A 26,731-nucleotide genomic window follows, 5' to 3' on the forward strand; every position below is an offset into this window, starting at 1 on the left:
CCACATACATGCCACATGCATGCTACATACATACATGCCACATACATGCCACATGCATGCTACATACATACATGCCACATACATGCCACATGCATGCTACATACATACATGCCACATGCATGCCACATGCATGCTACATACATACATGCCACATGCATGCTACATACATACATGCCACATACATACATGCCACATGCATGCTACATACATACATGCCACATGCATGCTACATACATACATGCCACATGCATGCCACATGCATGCTACATACATACATGCCACATGCATGCCACATACATACATGCCACATGCATGCTACATACATACATGCCACATGCATGCCACATACATACCACATGCATGCCACATACATACATGCCACATGCATGCCACATACATACATGCCACATGCATGCCACATACATACATGCCACATGCATGCCACATGCATGCCACATACATACATGCCACATGCATGCCACATGCATGCCACATACATACATGCCACATGCATGCCACATGCATGCCACATACATACATGCCACATGCATGCCACATGCATGCCACATACATACATGCCACATGCATGCCACATGCATGCCACATACATACATGCCACATGCATGCCACATGCATGCCACATACATACATGCCACATGCATGCCACATGCATGCCACATACATACATGCCACATGCATGCCACATGCATGCCACATACATACATGCCACATGCATGCCACATGCATGCCACATACATACATGCCACATGCATGCCACATGCATGCCACATACATACATGCCACATGCATGCCACATGCATGCCACATACATACATGCCACATGCATGCCACATACATACATGCCACATGCATGCCACATGCATGCTACATACATACATGCCACATGCATGCCACATGCATGCTACATACATACATGCCACATGCATGCCACATGCATGCTACATACATACATGCCACATGCATGCCACATGCATGCTACATACATGCCACATGCATGCCACATGCATGCTACATACATACATGCCACATGCATGCCACATGCATGCTACATACATACATGCCACATGCATGCCACATGCATGCTACATACATACATGCCACATGCATGCCACATGCATGCTACATACATACATGCCACATGCATGCCACATGCATGCTACATACATACATGCCACATGCATGCCACATGCATGCTACATACATACATGCCACATGCATGCTACATACATACATGCCACATACATACATGCCACATGCATGCTACATACATACATGCCACATGCATGCTACATACATACATGCCACATGCATGCTACATACATACATGCCACATGCATGCCACATGCATGCTACATACATACATGCCACATGCATGCCACATGCATGCTACATACATACATGCCACATGCATGCCACATGCATGCTACATACATACATGCCACATGCATGCCACATGCATGCTACATACATACATGCCACATGCATGCCACATGCATGCTACATACATACATGCCACATGCATGCTACATACATGCCACATGCATGCCACATGCATGCTACATACATACATGCCACATGCATGCCACATACATACATGCCACATGCATGCCACATACATACATGCCACATGCATGCCACATACATACATGCCACATGCATGCCACATACATACATGCCACATGCATGCCACATGCATGCTACATACATACATGCCACATGCATGCTACATACATACATGCCACATACATACTACATACATACATGCCACATGCATGCCACATACATACATGCCACATGCATGCCACATACATACATGCCACATACATGCCACATGCATGCCACATACATACATGCCACATGCATGCTACATACATGCATGCCACATACATACATGCCACATACATGCATGCCACATACATACATGCCACATGCATGCTACATACATGCATGCCACATACATACATGCCACATGCATGCTACATACATGCATGCCACATACATACATGCCACATGCATGCTACATACATACATGCTACATACATACATGCCACATACATACATGCCACATACATACATGCCACATGCATGCTACATACATGCCACATGCATGCCACATGCATGCCACATACATACATGCCACATGCATGCCACATGCATGCCACATACATACATGCCACATGCATGCCACATACATACATGCCACATGCATGCCACATGCATGCCACATACATACATGCCACATGCATGCCACATGCATGCCACATACATACATGCCACATGCATGCCACATGCATGCCACATACATACATACCACATGCATGCTACATACATACATACCACATGCATGCTACATACATACCACATACCACATGCATGCTACATACATACCACATACCACATGCATGCTACATACATACCACATGCATGCTACATACATACATACCACATGCATGCTACATACATACATACCACATGCATGCTACATACATACATACCACATGCATGCTACATACATACATACCACATGCATGCTACATACATACATACCACATGCATGCTACATACATACATACCACATGCATGCTACATACATACATACCACATGCATGCTACATACATACATACCACATGCATGCTACATACATACATACCACATGCATGCTACATACATACATACCACATGCATGCTACATACATACATACCACATGCATGCTACATACATACATACCACATGCATGCTACATACATACATACCACATGCATGCTACATACATACATACCACATGCATGCTACATACATACATACCACATGCATGCTACATACATACATACCACATGCATGCTACATACATACATACCACATGCATGCTACATACATACATACCACATGCATGCTACATACATACATACCACATGCATGCTACATACATACATACCACATGCATGCTACATACATACATACCACATGCATGCTACATACATACATACCACATGCATGCTACATACATACATACCACATGCATGCTACATACATACATACCACATGCATGCTACATACATACATACCACATGCATGCTACATACATACATACCACATGCATGCTACATACATACCACATGCATGCTACATACATACCACATGCATGCTACATACATACTACATACATACATACCACATGCATGCTACATACATACATACCACATGCATGCTACATACATACATACCACATGCATGCTACATACATACATACCACATGCATGCTACATACATACTACATACATACATACCACATGCATGCTACATACATACTACATACATACATACCACATGCATGCTACATACATACATACTACATACATACATACCACATGCATGCTACATACATACATACCACATGCATGCTACATACATACATACCACATGCATGCTACATACACTCACTGGCCACTTTATTAGGTACACCTGTCCAACTGTGTGTTAAGACTTAATTTCTAATCAGCCAATCACATGGCGGCAACTCAGTGCATTTAGGCATGTAGACATGGTCAAGACAATCTCCTGCAGTTCAAACCGAGCATCAGTATGGGGAAGAAAGGTGATTTGAGTGCCTTTGAACGTGGCATGATTGTTGGTGCCAGAAGGGCTGGTCTGAGTATTTCAGAAACTGCTGATCTACTGGGATTTTCACGCACAACCATCTCTAGGGTTTACAGAGAATGGTCCGAAAAAGAAAAAAAATCCAGTGAGCGGCAGTTCTGTGGCCGGAAATGCCTTGTTGATGCCAGAGGTCAGAGGAGAATGGGCAGACTGGTTCGAGCTGATAGAAAGGCAACAGTGACTCAAATTGCCACCCGTTACAACCAAGGTAGGCAGAAGAGCATCTCTGAACGCACAGTGCGTCGAACTTTGAGGCAGATGGGCTACAGCAGCAGAAGACCACACCGGGTACCACTCCTCTCAGCTAAGAACAGGAAACTGAGGCTACAATTTGCACAAGCTCATCGAAATTGGACAGTAGAAGATTGGAAAAACGTTGCCTGGTCTGATGAGTCTCGATTTCTGCTGCGACATTCGGATGGTAGGGTCAGAATTTGGCGTAAACAACATGAAAGCATGGATCCATCCTGCCTTGTATCAACGGTTCAGGCTGGTGGTGGTGGTGTCATGGTGTGGGGAATTTTTTCTTGGCACTCTTTGGGCCCCTTGGTACCAATTGAGCATCGTTGCAACGCCACAGCCTACCTGAGTATTGTTGCTGACCATGTCCATCCCTTTATGACCACAATGTACCCAACATCTGATGGCTACTTTCAGCAGGATAATGCGCCATGTCATAAAGCTCGAATCATCTCAGATTGGTTTCTTGAACATGACAATGAGTTCACTGTACTCAAATGGCCTCCTCAGTCACCAGATCTCAATCCAATAGAGCATCTTTGGGATGTGGTGGAACGGGAGATTCGCATCAGGGATGTGCAGCCGACAAATCTGCGCCAACTGTGTGATGCCATCATGTCAATATGGTCCAAAATCTCTGAGGAATGCTTCCAGCACCTTGTTGAATCTCTGCCATGAAGAATTGAGGCAGTTCTGAAGGCAAAAGGGGGTCCAACCCGTTACTAGCATGGTGTACCTAATAAAGTGGCCAGTGAGTGTACATACATACATGCATGCTACATACATACATGCATGCTACATACATACATGCATGCTACATACATACATGCATGCTACATACATACATACATGCTACATACATACCACATGCATGCTACATACCACATGCATGCTACATACCACATGCATGCTACATACCACATGCATGCTACATACCACATGCATGCTACATACCACATGCATGCTACATACCACATGCATGCTACATACCACATGCATGCTACATACCACATGCATGCTACATACATACCACATGCATGCTACATACATACCACATGCATGCTACATACATACCACATGCATGCTACATACATACCACATGCATGCTACATACATACCACATGCATGCTACATACTACATACATACATACCACATGCATGCTACATACATACATACCACATGCATGCTACATACATCATACATACACATACCACATATACTACATGCATGCTACATACATACCACATATATACTACATGCATGCTACATACATACCACATATATACTACATGCATGCTACATACATACCACATATATACTACATGCATGCTACATACATACCACATATATACTACATACATACTACATACATAGACATACAGTACATATAACATAGAGTAACATACTTACCAATACTTGTCACATTGTTCCCCGAAGCCATTGTCGTCTACGGAATAAATATTAACATAAACCACAAAAATTCCCACACAGCTTTTACCATAAAGTGAGACTAGGGACTTTTTTTTTTTTTTTAAGTGGTGGAGGAATACAGTGCGGAAGGATACCTACCTTCCGTCATTGGATTCCTGCAGCCCGTAGAGAGCGGCAGCATCAGCTGATGCTGCAGTTCTCTACCCAAGATCGTCGTGGGACACACTCGTGGACTGCTTCGGATCATGGGTGAGTATTTTTGTGGTTTGTTATGTTAATATTTATTCCGTAGACGACAATGGCTTCGGGGAACAATGTGACAAGTATTGGTAAGTATGTTACTCTATGTTATATGTACTGTATGTCTATGTATGTATTGTATGAATGTATTGTATGTAGCATGCATGCAGCATGTATGTATGTAGCATGCATGTAGCATGCATGCATGTAGCATGCATGCAGCATGCACGTAGCATGCAGGCAGCATGCACGCAGCATGCAGGCAGCATGCACGCAGCATGCAGGCAGCATGCACGCAGCATGCACGCAGCATGCACGCAGCATGCACGCAGCATGCACGCAGTATGCACGTAGCATGCACGCAGTATGCACGTAGCATGCACGCAGTATGTACGTAGCATGCACGCAGTATGTACAGTCATGGCCAAAAGTATTGACACCCCTGCAATTCTGTCAGATAATACTCAGTTTCTTCCTGAAAATGATTGCAAACACAAATTCTTTGGTATTATTATCTTCATTTAATTTGTCTTAAATGAAAAAACACAAAAAGAATTGTCCTAAAGCCAAATTGGATATAATTCCACACCAAACATAACAAAGAGGGTGGACAAAAGTATTGGCACTGTTCGAAAAATCATGTGATGCTTCTCTAATTTGTGTAATTAACAGAACCTGTAACTTACCTGTGGCACCTAACAGGTGTTGGCAATAACTAAATCACACTTGCAGCCAGTTGACATGGATTAAAGTTGACTCAACCTCTGTCCTGTGTCCTTGTGTGTACCACATTGAGCATGGAGAAAAGAAAGAAGACCAAAGAACTGTCTGAGGACTTGAGAAACCAAATTGTGAGGAAGCATGAGCAATCTCAAGGCTACAAGTCCATCTCCAAAGACCTGAATGTTCCTGTGTCTACCGTGCACAGTGTCATCAAGAAGTTTAAAGCCCATGGCACTGTGGCTAACCTCTCTAGATGTGGCCGGAAAAGAAAAATTGACAAGAGATTTCAATGCAAGATTGTGCGGATGTTGGATAAAGAACCTCCACTAACATCCAAACAAGTTCAAGTTGCCCTGCAGTCCGAGGGTACAACAGTGTCAACCCGTACTATCCGTCGGCATCTGAATGAAAAGGGACTGTATGGTAGGAGACCCAGGAAGACTCCACTTCTTACCCCAAGACATAAAAAAGCCAGGCTGGAGTTTGCCAAAACTTACCTGAAAAAGCCTAAAACATTTTGGAAGAATGTTCTCTGGTCAGATGAGACAAAAGTAGAGCTTTTAGGGCAAAAGCATCAACATAGAGTTTACAGGAGAAAAAAGAGGCATTCAAAGAAAAGTACACGGTCCCTACAGTCAAACATGGCGGAGGTTCCCTGATGTTTTGGGGTTGCTTTGCTGCCTCTGGCACTGGACTGCTTGACCGTGTGCTTGGCATTATGAAGTCAGAAGACTACCAACAAATTTTGCAGCATAATATAGGGCCCAGTGTGAGAAAGCTGGGTCTACCTCAGAGGTCATGGGTCTTCCAGCAGGACAATAACCCAAAACACACTTCAAAAAGCACTAGAAAATGGTTTGAGAGAAAGCACTGGAGACTTCTAAGGTGGCCAGCAATGAGTCCAGACCTGAATCCCATAGAACACCTGTGGAGAGATCTAAAAATGGCAGTTTGGAGAAGGCACCCTTCAAATATCAGGGACCTGGAGTAGTTTGCCAAAGAAGAATGGTCTAAAATTCCAGCAGAGCATTGTAAGAAACTCATTGATGGTTACCGGAAGCAGTTGGTCGCAGTTATTTTGGCTAAAGGTTGTGCAACCAAGTATTAGGCTGAGGGTGCCAATACTTTTGTCCGGCCCATTTTTGGAGTTTTGTGTGAAATGATCAATGTTTTGCTTTTTGCTTCATTCTCTTTTGTGTTTTTTCATTTAAGACAAATTAAATGAAGATAATAATACCAAAGAATTTGTGTTTGCAATCATTTTCAGGAAGAAACTGAGTATTATCTGACAGAATTGCAGGGGTGTCAATACTTTTGGCCATGACTGTATGTAGCATGCATGTAGCAAGCAGTATGTATGTAGCATGCATGTAGTATGTATGTAGCATGCAGTATGTAGCATGCAGCATGCATGTAGCATTCAATGTCAGCAAGCAGTTAATCCTGAATGCCATCTATGTGTTTTCAACTCTGCAAGCTTATATCTGGTAACCAGCTTTTCCAATCTCTGCTCTGAATCCACTCGTGTCTCCATTCAATGTCAGCAAGCAGTTAATCCTGAATGCTATCTATGTGTTTTCAACTCTGCAAGCTTATATCTGGTAACCAGCTTTTCCAATCTCTGCTCTGAATCCACTCCTTTGTCTCCATTCAATGTCAGCAAGCAGTTAATCCTGAATGCTATCTATGTGTTTTCAACTCTGCAAGCTTCTATCTGGTAACCAGCTTTTCCAATCTCTGCTCTGAATCCACTCCTGTGTCTCCATTCAATGTCAGCAAGCAGTTAATCCTGAATGCTATGTGTTTTCAACTCTGCAAGCTTATATCTGGTAACCAGCTTTTCCAATCTCTGCTCTGAATCCACTCCTGTGTCTCCATTCAATGTCAGCAAGCAGTTAATCCTGAATGCTATGCGTTTTCAACTCTGCAAGCTTATATCTGGTAACCAGCTTTTCCAATCTCTGCTCTGAATCCACTCCTGTGTCTCCATTCAATGTCAGCAAGCAGTTAATCCTGAATGCTATGTGTTTTCAACTCTGCAAGCTTATAATCTGGTATATAGTTTTTTCAACTTACTCTGCTTGTACCCTTATGTTGTGAGGTCAAGAAACTTTTCAAAGTGCTTTATGATCCATGTAGTGCTGGACATGTGTTTATTTGACCACAACATTTTATTGGGTCCTGGTGTCTCAATTTAGTGTGATTGATTAACGAGCAGAGAGAGCCACAAAAAAAAAACAAAAAAAAAACAAAAAAAAAAAAAAAAAACTTAGCCTTAACCTCCTATATATTCAGACCTAGCTAGGGGGAGCATTTATGCACATGTAATCTAAGTACATGTATCAAAGTACTTCTGGCAGTTATAACATGGCAGTTAGACAGGGCAGGAGACAGGTAAGACATTTATATACATCTATTCTCTGTACATTTGGAGTACAACAAATATATACCATATGCATTTGTGTAATTTTTATCCTGGCCGCTGCATTCACACACATCCACCGCCCTGGCATTAACTCTCTACACTCCATCCATATCGGCCCCTCGCTTCTTTCCTCTCCTATGTATAGCACTCATGCTCTTTTCACATTGTTAAATTGCACAGATCCAGCCAGTCCCACCATTCAACACCAGAGACGCTCTCACAAATCACTTAACCATCTGCTCACTCTTTCTATCCTCCTTCTCCTAGTTGCAGGAGACATTGCTCCCAACCCTGGTCCCCCATGTTATAGAAAGTCAAACCCCCCCACTGCTACACTCAGAAACCCCTCTAATCTTATTAATATTCCCTGCATGCCATCTGTCTCTCTTAATTGTGCACTTTGGAATTCTCGCTCAGTGTGTAACAAACTCTCCTTCATTCATGACTTCTTCCTTTCTAATTCTCTTAACCTCCTGGCTCTTACTGAAACCTGGATGCAGCAGTCAGATACTACCGCTGCTGCTGCTCTTTCATACGGGGGGCTACACTTCTCTCATACCCCAAGATCAGACAATAGAGCTGGTGGAGGCGTTGGTCTGCTCCTATCACCAAAATGTACCTTTCAGGTTATCCCTCAAGTACCCTCACTTGTCTTCCCTTCTTTTGAGGTCCATGCCGTCAGACTCTACACCCCCTTCTCCATGCGAGTGGCGGTGGTGTATCGTCCTCCCGGCCCCTCCCATCAGTTCCTGGATCATTTTGCCACTTGGCTTCCACATTTTCTCTCCTGTGACATCCCTACCCTCATCATGGGAGATTTCAACATCCCCATTGCTCTTCCCCTCTCCCCATCTGCTACTCACCTTTTATCTCTAACCTCCTCATTTGGCCTTTCGCAGCTTACTAATTCTCCAACGCATGAAGACGGAAACTCCCTCGACTTGGTCTTCTCTCGGCTTTGTGCAGTGGATGATTTTGCAAACTCCCCTCTCCCGCTCTCTGACCACAATCTTCTTTCATTCTCTATAAAGAACTGCCAGGCTGCTCAGGTCACCCCCACTGTCCAGACTTATAGAAACATACAGGCCATTAACACCCAGAAACTTCTGAAGAACTTGCAGTCTTCATTGGCCCCTATCGCCTCCCTCTCATGTCCTGATTCTGCATTGAAGCATTACAATGAAACTTCAAACTGCCCTGGATGAATTTGCACCCCCTATAAATAGAACACCACAACGCAGACGGCGACAACCCTGGCACACGTTGCAAACACGTTTCCTGCAGCGGTGCTCCAGGTGCGCCGAACGTCTGTGGAGAAAATCCAATCTACACGAAGATTTCATCCATTTTAAGTTTATGCTTAGAACATACAACACTGCCCTTCACCTCTCCAAACAAACCTATTTCAACACCCTCATCATCTCACTGTCCAATAACCCGAAACGTCTCTTTGACACTTTTCATTCTCTACTCAATCCAAGAGTACAGGCCCCAACCACGGAGCTCCGAGCTGACGATCTGGCCAATTACTTCAAAGAAAAAATTGACCAGATCCGACAGGAAATTATCTCCCAATCCCCTCATACCATGCACTGTCCTCCCTCCCCCACTGCATCTAACTCACTCTCTGATTTTGAACCAGTCACAGAAGAAGAAGTAAGCAGGCTCCTTGCATCTTCTCGCCCAACTACTTGCACCAGTGACCCATTTCCGTCACATCTCCTCCAGTCCCTTTCCCCTGCTGTCACCCCTCACCTAACTAAAATATTTAACCTCTCTCTCTCTCTCTTCTGGTATTTTTCCCTCCTCATTTAAGCATGCCATCATACATCCACTACTTAAAAAACCATCCCTCGACCAAAACTGTGCCGCTAACTATAGACCTGTCTCTAATCTTCCCTTCATCTCTAAACTCCTGGAACGCCTGGTCCACTCCCGTCTTATCCGCTATCTCTCAGAAAACTCTGTTCTCGACCCTCTCCAATCCGGTTTCCGCCCTTTACACTCCACTGAAACTGCCCTCACTAAAGTCTCTAATGATCTGCTAACAGCTAAATAAAATGGTCATTACTCCATGCTAATTCTCTTGGATCTCTCTGCAGCATTCGACACTGTGGATCATCAGCTCCTCCTCACTATGCTCCATTCCATTGGCCTCAAGGACACCGTTCTCTCCTGGTTCTCCTCCTATCTCTCCGACCGCTCCTTTACTGTTTCTTTTGCCGGTTCCTCCTCCTCTCACCTTCCCCTTACTGTTGGGGTTCCTCCAGGATCGGTTCTAGGCCCCCTCCTCTTCTCCTTGTACACTGCCCCTATTGGTCAAACAATCAGTAGATTTGGTTTCGAGTACCATCTCTATGCTGATGACACCCAATTATACGCTTCTTCTCCTGACATCACGCCAGCCTTTCTAGAAAACACTGGCGATTGTCTAAACGCTGTGTCTAATATCATGTCCTCACTATATCGGAAACTGAACCTGTCAAAGACTGAACTCCTTGTGTTTCCTCCCACTACTAATGTACCTACACCCGACATTGCCATTTCCGTGTTTGGTTCCACTATTACTCCCAAGCAACATGCCCGCTGTCTTGGGGTCATACTTGATTCCGAGCTTTCCTTTGCCCCCCACATTCGATCACTGGCTCGCTCTTGTCATCTGCACCTCAAAAACATTTCTAGAATTCAACTTTTTCTTACTTTTGACTCTGCAAAAACTCTTATTGTTTCTCTTATTCATTCTCGTCTCGACTATTGTAACTCTCTTCTAATCGGTCTCCCTCTTACAAAACTCTCCCCTCTCCAATCTGTCTTGAATGCTGCAGCCAGGATCATATTCCTCACCAATCGTTACACCGATGCCTCTACCTTGTGCCAGTCATTACACTGGCTACCCATCCACTCCAGAATTCAGTATAAACTTATTACCCTCACCCACAAAGCCCTCCATGGCTCAGCACCACCCTACATCTCCTCCCTTGTTTCAGTATACCACCCTACCCGCGCCCTCCGTTCTGCTGATGACCTGAGGTTAGTATCCTCAATAGTCAGAACCTCCCACTCCCGTCTCCAAGACTTTACACGTGCCGCGCCAATTCTTTGGAATGCACTTCCCAGGTCAATACGATTAGTCCCCAATCCCCACAATTTTAAGCGTGTCCTGAAAACGCATTTATTCAGACTGGCCTATCGCCTCAACACATTAACCTAACCTATCCCTGTGTGGCAGAGCCAAAAGTTTTACCATAACCAGGTTCCCAGCATCATGTTCCCACATGCTTTATGCATGCATTAGCCCTCTGTGTCTGTACTGTTACACACTTAACATTATGGCTGGTCCATACAATCAGGGCAACTGTTACCACCCACCTTTCGTGCCTACCTCTTTCCTCATAGACTGTAAGCTTGCGAGCAGGGCCCTCACTCCTCTTGGTATTTGTTATAATCTACTGTATGTGATTATTGTTATGCTGTAATGTCTATTGTCTGTACAAATCCCCTCTGAAATGTAAAGTGCTGCGGAATATGTCGGCGCTATAAAAATAAAATTTATTATTATGCATGTAGCATGCATGTAGTATATATGTACTATGTATGTAGCATGCATGTAGTATTTTTTTTTTTTTTTTTACATTTAACACATTAGCCGGATGATGGAACTACTACTGTCCCATCATTGGCTAATGTGTCAATCACTGTCATGGTAGCAGGCATCGCCGATGGGACTTGTAGTCCCATCGGACGATGCCTGCACAGACCCCCGGACATCAGCACAGCCCCCCGGCAGGCCGGCACAGCCCCCCGGCAGGCCGGTACAGACCCCGGGCAGTCCGCACAGCCCACCGGCAGGCCGGCACAGACCCCCGGCAGGCCCGTACAGACCCCCGAGAGGCTGTACAAGGGCAGGGGTTTTTCCCAATTCCGATACCGGAAGTCTCAGACTTGAATGGGACTTCCGGCATCGGCGATACCGATACTTTTTTTAAAGATCGGCCGATCCATTCCGATCCGATATTTTGAAGTATCGGACGGTATCGCTCAACTCTAGTCAGCACAAGTTTAGAATAATATTTTTTTTGTTAGGAAGTTAAGGGTTAAATGTTTATCAGCAATGTCTTACTTTTCCAACAAAATTTACAAAATTTTTTTTTTTCTTTAGGGACCACATCATATTTGAAGTGACTTTAAGGGCCCTATATGACAGACAGGAAATACCCAAAAGGGACTCCATTCTAAATACTGCACTCCTCAAAACCGCTAGGCATGGCAACCTGAACTAGCGGCATGATCATATAAAACCCTGAAAACGCCCCCGACGAGTGGTGACGAAACACGTCGGGAGAAGGGAGACAAGTGAACCGAGTCCACTAGTTAGGGCCCTCTGATATCGGGTGAGACCGTTCCTTGCCTCAATTTTGTGGCATTGTTTGCATGATGTGATATAATGGATCTGTCTAATGGACAGTACTGATGCATTCAATAGTTATGTGATAAATGCTATGAGTTAATGCTGTCCTATGATCCTATTTCTTTGCCATATGCTGCATTAAGACAAAGTGTGACCAGGGTTGTGATTTTATACAGGAACCACTACATACACAACCCAATCACTTGGTCTATATAATTTTGCAATCTTTAGTATGGTTGTTGATCCATTTGATGCCAATCATTGCATAAGATTCTGCAAGGCATCTATGCTTCTTACAATGCCAATGAAGGATAATGATTGAGCATCACAACAGAAAATAGATATACAGTGGCTTTGTACCTTTTTGCATTTGTGGACTATACACACCATAATACATTAAGTTGTCTGGTAGAAGTATACGCACACAAACTGTCAATTTGACTGCAATATTTTGTCAGCATCTAATCATGGTTTCCAGGATGGAATATCATAAGAATCCTTAGGCAACTATTTTTGAGTGGTGTGTAGTACCACTGCATTTTTGTATTCTTTTGTCTTTGCACGTGCACTGTGTCATTTATCGTTATCAGAATAAAGTACATTAGTTTTAATTCATACTACAATATGCTAGCTCCTGGGGCTTTTTGGAGGCTTGTGTTTTTGCAGAACATGATGACGTTTTCAGCTATACCATTTTTATTTTCATTCCTCTTTTTGATTGCGTTTTAGTCCACTTTTTTTTTATAGATTGAGTTGTTCCAGACGCGGCAATACCAAATGTGTACTTTTGTTTAGTTTTTTTTTTTTTTACATAAAAATGTATAATTCACTGGTGTAATATTTTAAAAAAAAAAAAAAAAGTATTTACAGTTTTTGGTTTTTTTTTTTAAACTTCTTTAACTTAGTCTCTCTATGGGACTTTCACTTTTTTCACTTTGACTGCAAGTATAATGCATTGCAATGCATTATACCTGTACAGAAGCTTCTTAGACCGTGCTCTGGTCTGGTTTCCGTAGCTTGATGACCATGACGACCCCAGAACACCATGCCAACGATCGGGCCCCTGTGATGATGTCACAGGGAGGCACCAATCTGAAGGGAGAGGGAGCTTCAGCCCTCTCAATGCCTCCAAAATGTTGCAGTCTCACACCAGGAGCAACAGCGGAGACTCGCTGGTAGACCTGGGGAAGAGTACAGTTTTTTTTTTTTTTTGTAAACAAACTGCAGTCGAATATTTTCTGAAATGGAACAATCCCTTTAACAGAAGTGAACGGGGGTTAACAGCAGCAATCGGAGCTACCGTTGCAGGCAACAGATGGGCTATGAGCTTGCTTCATATACAGGCACTGGAAATGCACCGTACAGCAGATGTTGGGTAAGGGTCAATTTAATAGCAAGTGATGGAACATCAGTAGTAAGATGCTTATACCATTTTAAAAGGGTTAAAAGATCAACCTGAACGTGAAATTTTCCTCATCTCCTTCTGGTGTGCAGCTGGATTTTTAGATATTGTCTTATTACATATAGCTGCTTTTTCAGGCTTGGGAAAGGATAATTGTTCTTCAATGGGATTACTGACAGGAAAGGTCTGCCTCCATCACTACAGGAATGCGCACTATAACAACTCACATCATCTTTCATGTCCTCTATAGGAGGATTGAATTCCTCATGGTACGAGCGTCCACTTGATGGGTGGATCAACCTGCATAATCAGAAATGAAATATGTTCACCTATGTGTAAGGCTTCTTTCTAAGGTAGTAATGCATGATAAAAGGAGAAAATGCCATTACCTCCCACAGATTCTGCGCACGAGCAGAGAGTCATCCACACTAAACTCAATGACAGAATCCAGTTTTTCTTGTCGTTTTTCCAGAAGACCATCAAGCTGTGTTAATACAAAAATGGAAAAAAATATCTAAAGTGTTTAGGAGAAAATATAGAAGAATCTTTGTGTATCCCATGTACAAGTCACATTCTGGTCATTTTAGACTACACAGGAGAGCAGGGCTGCATAACCATTTTTGGTCCAAGGGCCACATTGTCATACTGAAGAAATCGAGGGCCGCCCTAAAAATTAAAGGGGTATGATATAAAAGTCTATAGCATAAATGTCAGGTACAAATTCTACTTTCAGGACTAACCATTAACCCCTTCATGACTGGAGCTTTTTTTGGTTTTGCGCTTTTCGCTCCCCTTCTTTCCAGAGCCATAACTTTATTTTTCAGTCAATAAGGCCATGTGAGGTCTTATTTTTTGCAGGACGAGTTGTACTTTTGAATACCATTGGTTTTACCTTGTCATGTAACAGAAAATGTGAAAAAATTCCAAGTGTGGTGAAAATGCAAAAAAAAGTGCAATCCCACACTGGTTTTGTGTGTTTTTTTTTTGCTAGGTTCACTAAATGCTAAAACTGACCTGCCATTATGATTCTCCAGGTAATAAATAATAATCTTTATTTAGCGCTAACATATTCTGCAGCGCTTTACAGTTTGCACATATTTTCATCACTGTCCCCAATGGGGCTCACAATCTAAATTCCCTATCAGTATGTCTTTGGAGAGTGGGAGGAAACCCACACAAACACGGGGAGAACATACAAACTCCTTGCAGATGTTGTCCTTGGTGGGATTCGAACCCAGGACTCCAGCGCTGCAGTGCTAACCACTGAGCCACCGTGCTGCCCTCATTACGAGTTCATATATAAAGAAGATTTTGGCACTCATCTTTTGCAATAGATGAAGAAATTTATTTGCAGCCAAAGTACACATACCACAGTGTTACATGAACCTATTAAATAAAAGACAACAGGTCATACTCTCTGTTGAGACCCTTTGGCGATAGGGTCGTGAGGTTTTTTTTTTGCTTTATGTTATTTGTAGTGTTGTTTATTAATTTTGCAATTATATGATATCCCGGCTTTGCAGTGTACTGATGAAGGCCAATTGTCCTAGCCGAAACGTTTACTTGCTTACCTGTGAAGTCTGCAAATAAATTTCTTCATCTATTGCAAAAGTTGAGTGCCAAAATCTTCTTTATATTGTCCTGGTGTGGGAACCTATTTTGTGCACTGACACAGCGGTGCCACAATATATTTAAAATTACGAGTTCATAGACACCAAACATGTCTAGGTTATTTTTAATCTAAGTGGTGGGGGAAAAAAAAAAAAAAAAGGGTCATTTTCCGATACCTGTACAGTGTCCGTTCTTCATGGTCTCGGGTTGGATGAGGAATTTTTAGGCACCGAGCAGTCGTTTTTAGTGATACCATTTTTGTGCACATACGATCTTTTGATTGCCCGTTATTGCATTTTAATGTAGTGTCGCTCCAACCAAAAAAATCCTGATTCTGGAGTTTTGTTTTTTTTTTCCTCGCTACCCTGTTTAGCGACCATGTTAATCTTTTTTTCTTTCTCCATTGATAGATCGGGCGATTCTCAACGTGATGATTCCAATATATCCATGCTTGATTTTGTTTTTATTATTTTATTTTGAATGGGGCGAAAGGGGGGTAATTTGAACTTTTTTTTTTTTTTTTTTTTACACTTTTGGCATGCTTCAATAGAAGCTGCCACAACTTGATCAGCTCTGCTACACAGAAACGATGCTCAGGTCGCCTCTATGTAGCTGAATTGCAGACTTGTTATGAGCACCGACCACAGGGTGGCGCTCAGTGCAATCTGGCATCAACAACCACAGAGGTCTCCAGGAGTTCTCTGTCATGCCAACGAACCGATGACCCCCGATCACGTGACTGGGGTCAGCGGTGCGCGTATTTCCGGCCCGATGGCCGGAAGTGCTTGTTAAATGCCACTGTCAGAGTTTCAGCGGCATTTAACTAGTTAATAGCCGCGGGTGGACCGCTACTATTGTGAGCACATGTTCAAAACCACCGGAGCCCACCTCAAAGCGGGGGAGACTGACAACGGACGTACTATCCAGTCCGATGTCAATAAGGGGTTAAAGTGCAAATTTTTGGAGGTATGTTCACACAGTTTTTTTGAGGATTTAGATAGTTTCTGCTCCTAAACCCACATACAAAACACTTTGAATAAGTTTCTTACTGATTATATAGAGGAATAACTCCGTTAAAGCACAAAGTGCTGTTTTTCCTCATGTTATTTACATGTACAACTATTTACTTGTTGCAGGATCTAAGCTCATTTTTGGTTTTCTTGGGTTTTGTCTGAAATGGCCACAGTATGAATGTGCCCCTACTGTGTTTGATGTAATCTCTTGTATTTTTTTTTTAATATCAGGGGGTGTTGCCCCCCCCTTTCTGAGTTAAGTATTTCATTTGCGTGTCTTCCCATGGATGGGTGTCCTTGTTTACATTGACATCATTTGACACGTTAAGGTTTTACTAGAGAAAGGTTAGGCCAGTCCTGATGGGTACACCTTGTTGTGGTGGAATGGCTTTTATGCTTTTTTTGATCAAAATAGAGACTCCTGCAGCTATTCATTTTTGTGTTTTTTCTTGGGTTTTGTCTGTGAAATGACCATGGTATGAATGCAGTCTTACACTTTGCACGTATACCAACTTATAGTCCAAGCACAGTTTTTTTGGCTTTGTTGTTTACATGTACAATGTAAATTTACAGTAAAACTAATAGCAAGCTTAGTGTATTACAAGCATTTTTTGTGGATTTACAGTAAAATCTGCTTCTAATTCCTTGTAAAGAAAAAAAAAAAAAAAAAAGGGAACTATGGTAAATAGGCCCTAAAGAGAAGAGGTGATGCATGCACATGGCTTTCTACAATGGATATTGCTTTTTGCTTATTGCCTAATGTTTCAAAACTCCCAAAAACTACAGTGGTGCGAGTCACAGATCCGTGTCCGATTCACATACTCACACTGCAATGTGAGTAACAGCCAGCCTGAGAAGAGGGGCGTAGCCACATTCCCTGTTCTCTACAGAGAAACTGCTATTATCATGAGACTGGTTGATAGTAACAGCATGGAAATGCACACTGCTGTAAAGTTCCAGACTGGAGGGGTGAGCAATAAGGAGCAGCTGCTTTCACACCAGCCCCCTGATCAGGTCCAGCTCCAGGTTTTCCTGGGCCCCAAGCACAAGCCTCAGTGGGGCCCTTGATCATGATTCATGATGCACAGATATGGCAAAGAAATATAATTATAGTACAATGCTAAAGATTTCACTGACTACTTACAGTGCATGAGTGATATCTGTTGTAAATTCTACAATAGGTCAAAGAGGCAAATCTTCGCAAAGCAGAGTGCCTGCATTGGGCGGATTCAAAATTCTTCAGTCACACAATGTGACAGCGGACTATTCATTTTAGACTGGACAGTATAGTGCTCCATACAGTATTACAGGCCCCACATAGTGCTCCATAAAGTATTACGGGCTCCATACCTAAAAAAAAAAAAAAGAAAACACTCGTCTCTCCCCATTCTCCTGTCTTCTCAGCATCTTTTGATCCTCTGCACAGAAGGCGCGCTGTAGTGACGTCAGCGTGCCCTCTGCGCTGAGATGTCAAAGAGCTCAAACGCAGAGAGGAATTGTTGGGAGAGGGAGCATCAGCAGAGGGCTCGTTCTTCCATTATTATTTTCCACTGCACCGACTCACAGGCCCTTTAGTGTGCTAGTGTTCTCCATCCCACCCTCCCCCATTTGTACGGGGCCCACTGCATGGCTATTAGCAGGGAGCAAAACACACCTCACCGCGGACTGCAGACAGGGAGATATTATCCTGGGGCTGGTGTTCCCGCACCTGCTCACCCCTCGGTCTGGGACATAACCGCATTTAGTTGTACAGTGCTGTAATCAGCTAGTCTCCTGATAATAGCTGTTTCTCTGCATACAACAGAGGCTGTGGCCACACCCACTTTTCTCAGCCTGGCTGTTACTCACAGGGAAGCTGAACACTGGTGTGTAACGTAACATCCCAGACGGGAGAGCGAAGGGGGGGGGGGGGGGGCAGTGAGGAGCAGCTCCGGTCATACAGAATTACAAGTGTTCTAAAGATAATAGAAGTGCACTGGGCATCTTATCTTTATAGTTTGAGGGCAGGGCCAGTAGAAAAATGTTTTATCTTCCCAGAGTACCCCTTTAATTTACCGCAATGTATTAATATAAGTGATAGATACAGAAGAGACAAACACTACTGCCTATGGATTTAGCACAAAGTTGTAAAATGTGAATGCAGCCATTCCCAGTATTCATTCCCTGTCCTAACAATTATTCTCTTCTATTGACAGAAGAGCACTGTACGACAGGCATTTGTTGTTTATTCTCCCCTCTAATCTATTTTGATAATTTCAAATTGAAGATCTCCAGTGCCAATCAACCCCCACTATCCTAGCTTTTATAGCCAACAAGTGCCATATAAAAAAAAAAAAAAAAAATAAAGAGGAAGAGGAAATACAAATACAGGGCTTACCAAATTCACATCTGAATTTTTAGGGTAGGAGTAGAATGAGACGTCACCTTTATCGCTAATCGTTAGAGATGAGCCAATCGATTCGAAGGACCCTGGTCCACAGACCACGTTATTAGTTCCATGTTTGGCAGACAACATAACTGCAAGCCTCCTCTAATCTGCAGACATTCTCCTGATTAGCAAGTCCAGCGTCACATCACGTATGCGTTACGGCCCAACAAAGACATCAAGTCAGAAGAGATGCCAGAAATACTGGGAGGTAGGAGGAGGTTTGCAGGGCTCACGTCCGGCAGCCGCGGAACTACTGACAAGGCTCACTGGACCAGGGTCCTGAAAGGAAAAAGAAAAAAAAAAAAAAAAAACCCACCATACTTTACTAATCTCTACTATGAATATAAAGGGTGTAGTTAAAAGCAGTCTGCCAGTGTCACAATAGGAATATAAAAAGAGCCAGCTGAACTAAATATGGGAACATGCAAGTCTCTAAAATGCCTGAGAAATTAGTGAAATTACCTGACCATTAACCCCTTCATGACCGGAGTTTGTTTTTCTCGTTTTTTGCTCCTGTTCTTCCAAAAGCCATAATTTTTTTTATTTTTCGGTCAATATGGCCATATGAGGGCTTGTTTTTTGCGGGAAGAGTTGTACTTTTGAACGACACCATTGGTTTTAACATATCGTGTACATGAAAACGGGAAAAAAAATTCAAAGTGCTGTGAAGTTGCAAAAAAAGTGCAATCCCACACTTTTTTTTCACCATGTTCACTAAATGCTAAAACTGACCTTCTATTATGATTCTCCAGGTCATTACGAGTTCATAGACACCAAACATGTTTAGGTTCTTTATTTAAGTGGTGAAAAAAAAAAAAAAAAAATATATAAAATGTGCCATTTTCCGATACCCGTACCGTCTCCATTTTTCGTGATCTGGGGGTCGGGTGAGGGCTTATTTTTTGCGTGCCGAGAGGACGTTTTTATTGATACCAATTTGGTGCAGATACAATCTTTTGATCGACCGTTATTGCATTTTAATAGAATGTCGCAGCAACTAAAAAACATAATTCTGGTGTTTTGACTTTCTCGTTACGCCATTTAGTGATCAAGTTAATCTTTTTTTTATTGATAGGGCGATTCTGAATACGGCGATGCCAAATATGTGTAGGTTTGATTTTTTTTTTTTTTTTAAACATTTATTGATTTTGTAATGAAGTTGCATATTACAAGTTATAAACGTTGCATTGAATTGTTACAAAGAAAATATTTAAACATGCTTATCACCTTAGCCTGAACAGAAGCAAAAATAAACTCAACAAATATAAAATTATCAAACCCTCTTAAGTCCACATTTTCATAAATTACATTGACTGAATTCAGACACCTTAATTCTAGCTCCACCTTATCCTCCATATTTATTTTATTTTGAATGGGGCAATTTGAACTGTTTAAAACTTTTTTTTTTTTTTTTTTTTTACTTTTGGCATGCTTCAATAGTCATGGGAAACTAGAAGCTGCCATAACCCGATCGGCTCTGCTACATACAGGCAATGATCAGATCACCTGCATGTAGCAGAATTGCTGACCTGCTATGAGTGCCGACCACCGGGTGGCGCTCATAGCAGTCCAGGAGACCTTTGGTTATCATGCCAACCTGTGACCCACGATCACGTGACAGGGGTCACGGATAGGTGGATTTCCAGCCCGATGGCCGGAAGCGCTAGTTAAATGCCGATGTCAAGCGTTTGACAGTGGCATTTAACAGGTTAATAGCCGTGGGTGGATCACGATTCCACCCACGGCTGTTCCAGGCACAAGTCAGCTGCTCAAAACAGCCGATATGTGCCACAAAAGATGTGGGCTCAGCACCGGAGCCCACATGAAAGGGAGGGAGTCCGACATTGGTGTAAATGTACACCCGATGTCGGAAAGGGGTTAAAGAGAAAATACAAATTATATTTAAATACAAAGAAATTACCATCTCTGCTTGCTTGACAGTGCGAGGAAATCCATCGAGTAGGAATCCCTTTTTACAAGGTGGTGTATCAAGATTCTTTTCAATCAGCTCTACGACCATTTCATCACTAACCTAAAAACAGAAGGAAAAAAAAAAAAAAAAAAATCATTCATGATTCCCCCGCAATACATTGATCACTCCATATATTGCAGGTATATACTGTACATATTGCTAATCTCTACATACTTACCAGTTTCCCAGCATCCATTGTGGCCTTCAGACGTTTACCCAACTCCGAACCAGACGCAACCATGGCTCTCAACATATCACCTGTGGCAAGGTGACATACACAGTACTTTTCAGCCAGTTTGGGAGCCTGGGAAAATAAAAACCATTCTCATAGGAAACACATTACTATAAACGAGGGTAGAGTGGACCAGGCTATATATCTGCGGCAATAAGATGCAACACAAATTTAGCAAGAATGCAAGGAGTAGTAACAGATGTCAAAAGCTGGATATTAAGAATACAAAGAGGGTGGATTATCAATAAAGTAGGTTTTACCAAAACTCATTTTCACACTGTAATGGAAATTGCCATGCAGGACAAGTTTTTAAAAATCCACAACATATCAATTCTTTCTTGGGAAGTGCATTAGCAGATTTTACCGAATTTAATGATTATAATTGAATTCTCTGATTTCAATAGATAAAATTTGCATACTATACGTGCAAATTTTCCAAACTATTTTCCATGACTTTGCAGCTGTGGAATTTGTAGCAGAAATTTGGCCCCACAGTATATGTGTGTATAATCTTATGGCACATTCACACATTTTTTTCGAACTAACAAGTCCAATACAGTTTTCAAGAAAAAGCCACGCCAGAAATTAATGTAGTTTTGACAAGGTTTTCAGATTTGCTGTGGTTTGAAGATTACTTTTGCATCAAGTAGGTGGGAAGGTGTACATAATGACTGGCCCCGAAATAATGCACCGAACGCCTGTACTTGGTTTGCACAGTCATTCTGGGATGACAGAGTCCCTTTAACTGAGCAACTACAGTCACCTGCCATTCTTATTTAGGGGTAGTTGTCAATCATATAAACAGATATTACTGATGTCCAATACAAATGTAACATAGCAAATGTGTATGCACCCATTATGCAGTTAATAGTACACTATACTTGTTATATATTGTTTACCATAAGTACGGTACCTATGGGCAGTGCACGCCACCGCATGTCTTTACAGGAAACCTGCATGTGTACTGCCAACACCAAAGGCAAAAATGTAGCCACCCTAAACGCATACAAGGCATCACTTCTAAAATGAGCTTTTTGTAATCCAATTACGGATTTAGAAAAATAGTATTTTGCTTGCACAGCATGTTCTTGAAGAAACTGTTGTACATGGGGTCACTTACTGTACAGCAGCTGTTTGTGTTTATGCATGTGCCACCATACTGAGGACTGTCACTCACAGTGGAAATCACCCAAAAATGTCTGCACTGCCTTCTAGAAATGTCTCTAGCATTAATGATAATGTATACTGCGTACAATAGCATGATCAGCAGTATGTGCAATAACCCGAGAAGGCGAATGATGGTTCAGATTTAATGTCATGTCCTCTAAAAGGTCAAACATTTGACTAGAGACCAGACTCAAGCACGGCTTACTTGCATCTTTGCCCTGACAAACTTTACACATCATATCTCAAGAGTCAAAACCTAAGTAAAGCAAAGGTAACGAGGAAAGGTGACTATAGCGGCCAAGCAGATAGCAGCTCTCATTCTGAGGCATGCTGGAAAATGAAAGGTGTAGAGACTGATTGGCCATCCCTTTGCTCTACTTTTCATAAGTCTCCAGACATGTCTTATCTTCTATTGCTTTCTGGTAGGCACCTTTCACTTACTATACAGACCCCATTTATGATAATTTTCCGTTGGGTCAAGTCAGTCTGTTCATAGGAGATCCAGGAAAGCTCCACTGCCTTCTGGTAACCCCCAGGTTCCTGGTCCCTTCAATGTAAAGGCCCCATTACACATAACGATGTCCCAGCGATCCCACATGGATGGGATCGCTGGTTCATTGTTAGGCTGATCGCTGGTGAGCTAACAATGGTTCATCATTAGACAGCCCCTCCAGCGATCAGGACCAAGGACCAGCGAGCAAGCTGGTATCCAACGTAAACATCGGGTTTCTAAGAGCCGCGCTGCTCTTAGAAACCCGATGTTTACGTTGGATACCAGCGTGTAGCGTCTGTGATCGCTGGCTTCCGCTGCTATGCGAAGCGATGCGCGCTGGCCAGCGGGAGACCAGCGATGAAAAAACGGCCCAGGACGATCCAGCACGATCAGTGATACCCTTTGGGCGATCACTGCTGGATGTCACACACAGTGATATTGCTGGAGAGATTGCTGATGTGTCACAAAATCAGCGATCTCGCCGTGTGTAACGGGGCCTATACTGACATCGGAGCAGATATCATCACTACAAGTACACGACTGACATAAGAGGCAGAATCAAGGGCTAAAAGGTTCTGGGGGCATCAGAGGCTGAGCCACTGATGAAGCTTATGCTAGCCTTACAACTTTAAATTGGGGAAAAAGATTGGACCACAGCCAAGCTTGGGGGTATGCTGCCACAGAAGCACTGGGATAAGAAACTGCCAACCTGGTGTGCCCAAAGAGGACGTGTCACTTGCCATAAATAAGAAATTTCATAATCTGGTGTAAATGTTGCATTTCTCCTGAATCTGACATTTGTTTTTGTTCCTGTACCTCCATTTCTGAGATATGGCCCCTCGTCCTCTTCTCAGTGTGTAAATCAAGCCTTGTTAGCCAAGCCAGTATGGCCTTCAACTCTTCTCTACAGAAGTCTTCAATTATTTGGCTAAAAAGACTAGATTATAGCAAGAATGGAGAGGTGCAGGAACAGAAAAAAAAATGTAACGGTGTCATTCAGGAGAGTACCGGCATTTACATCAGGTTTAAAAACACAACATTTATGACAAATGACAGGTTTTCTTTAAAGGGAACCTGTCACCAGGTTTTGCCGATATGCAATACGGCCACCGCCTTTCAGGGCAGATATACAGCATTCTATAGATAAGCCCCCAACCCGACCTGTAAGAGCAGAAAAATAACTTATTATACTCGCCTATGGGCCGGTACGGTGTAAGGGGTGTCGCAGGTCTTGGTCCGGCACCTCCCATCTTCTTTCTTCATGTGTGCCCCTGTCGAGGGGAGAGCAAATTACTGCAGTGTGCAGGCGTTGGGTCTCTCTGACCTTTCCCAGCACCTGCACATTGCAGTACTTCGCTCTGCAGTCAACAGGGCAGAGAAGTATGCCTGCGCAGGAGCGCGGTGCCAAGGAGACTCTGTAGATGTAGGGACGTGTCATCCACACGGAGCAAGGAGGACGACGGCATCACAAGATGATGGAAGATGCCGGACCAAGACCAGCGACACCCCTTGGACCGGACCGCCCCACAGGTGAGTAAAGAAAAAAAAATATTTTTCTTCTTTCAGGTCGGGTTGTCGGCTTATCTACAGTATTATAGAATGCTGTATATCAACCCTGAAAGTTGAGGGCCGTATCTCATATCGGCCAAACATGGTGACAGGTTCCCTTTAAAGTGTTATACTAAGTAGCAGTCATCACTGAACCTCTGCTAGGTGATAAAAATTAAATTAGTAGGTGCCAGTTGCTGGGACTCCTACTGATATCACCAAGACAGGGGCGTGGGGAGGACCCAGCAAGGCCACAGCTAGAAAATGTTTAAAGGGGATATCCGCGACAACAAAAATAAAAAAAGGGGGGGGGGCATGTAGTTAACAGAGGCAACTACCTGCCTGTTGTACCTGCCACTGGTCATTGACCGATCCTGCCAGTGATTCAACTACTCCCTGTCAGAGTAGCAGCTTATCTTCCCGTTAACAGAGCAGGACTACTGACATCATGCTGACTGACAGCAGACTTCCCTCAACAGGACACCTAGTAGTCCCACCCTGCCAACAGGAAGAGAAACTGCTGCTCTGTTGATAGGGAGCAGCTGAATCTCTGGCAGGAGCGGTCAATGACTGGCACTGGGTACAACAGGCAGGTAGTTGCCTCCGTTAGCAACTACATGCCTTTTTTTTGTTTTTAAGTCCTGGATTTCCTCTTTAAATGGAGTGGTGATGTGTGCTACTGTTCCATTCAAGCTCCGCTATTTACGGCATGTACATACGTTGACTTCTAGACACCAGTGTACCCACATTGTTTTTAAAGTAGAAGACGCAATCAGTGATTTTCCAGAAGCATCTTTGACAGGTTTTTTTTTATTTTTATTTTTTTTTATTTCAGAGACATGAATTGTCAGGTCACTTAGTTGCTTCATGGCTTTTGAGGTCTGAAACGATTAATAGATATTACAGAAGACTGAACATGTGAACAGCAAGTTGTTTTGACACTGCAGTGCATGTGGTCATTATTTTTGCACCTTTTCAGACAGGTGCCAGGCAGAAGGCACTTGAAAAAGATGTTTGCATATACCCTTAAAAGGATATCTGTCACCCTTGTAAGATTTTGCATTAATAATATGGGCATACAGGTTGTATACAGGTGAAATTAGTAATATCGGTAGCCTGGATGTGACCTTGTTAAGTAAAAATGATCTTTTATATCTTCAATCTTCCAGGCTATGGGGATAGGGTCCAGTCACACCAAACGATGCACCAGCGATCCCGACAATGATATGACCTGGTCAGGATCGCTGGTGCATCGCTACATGATCGCTGGTGAGGTGCCAAACAGGCAGACACACCAGCTATCAGGACCAGCGAGGACACTGGTATCCAAGGTAAATATCGGGTAACTAAGCACGTGCGTCGCTTAGTTACCCGCAGTGTACCTTGGATACCAGTGTGCTTGCGCTGAGAGCTGGTATCCAAGGTAAATATCGGGTAACTAAGTGCACGTGGCATTTAGTTACCCGCTGTTTACCTTGGACACCAGGTCCCAGCGCAAGCACACTGGTATCCAAAGTACACAGCGGGTAACTAAGCGCCGCGCGCTTAGTTACCCGATATTTACCTTGGATACCAGCTCCCAGCATGTGCTTACAGCGCTGGGCGCTCGCTGATCGTTGGTCTCCAGCTGCCACACGCGATGCGTGCTGGCCAGCAGCAGACAGACGATCAAAAAAATGGCCCAGGACATTCCTGCACGATCAGCGATACCCGGCGG

At 43.1% G+C, this 26,731-nt stretch overlaps 1 protein-coding gene across 4 annotated transcripts in view; it reads right to left on the minus strand.

The window, feature by feature from the left end:
- Positions 1-26,731, minus strand: part of AK2 (adenylate kinase 2) — a 38,974-nt gene that overhangs the window by 8,773 nt on the left and 3,470 nt on the right. For all 4 annotated transcript variants that reach the window (XM_073552017.1, XM_073552016.1, XM_073552019.1 and 1 more), the window contains exons 2-5: positions 21,753-21,878; positions 21,524-21,634; positions 14,940-15,034; positions 14,778-14,850 (exon numbers count right to left, since the gene is read on the minus strand). In XM_073552017.1, coding sequence (XP_073408118.1) covers positions 14,778-14,850; positions 14,940-15,034; positions 21,524-21,634; positions 21,753-21,878 — 405 coding nt within the window. The remainder of the gene's footprint in view (positions 1-14,777; positions 14,851-14,939; positions 15,035-21,523; positions 21,635-21,752; positions 21,879-26,731) is intronic.

The sequence above is a fragment of the Dendrobates tinctorius genome, unplaced genomic scaffold (genome assembly GCF_039654945.1).
Source record: "Dendrobates tinctorius isolate UK_male_01 unplaced genomic scaffold, ASM3965494v1 ptg000183l, whole genome shotgun sequence".
Taxonomy (NCBI): domain Eukaryota; kingdom Metazoa; phylum Chordata; class Amphibia; order Anura; family Dendrobatidae; genus Dendrobates; species Dendrobates tinctorius.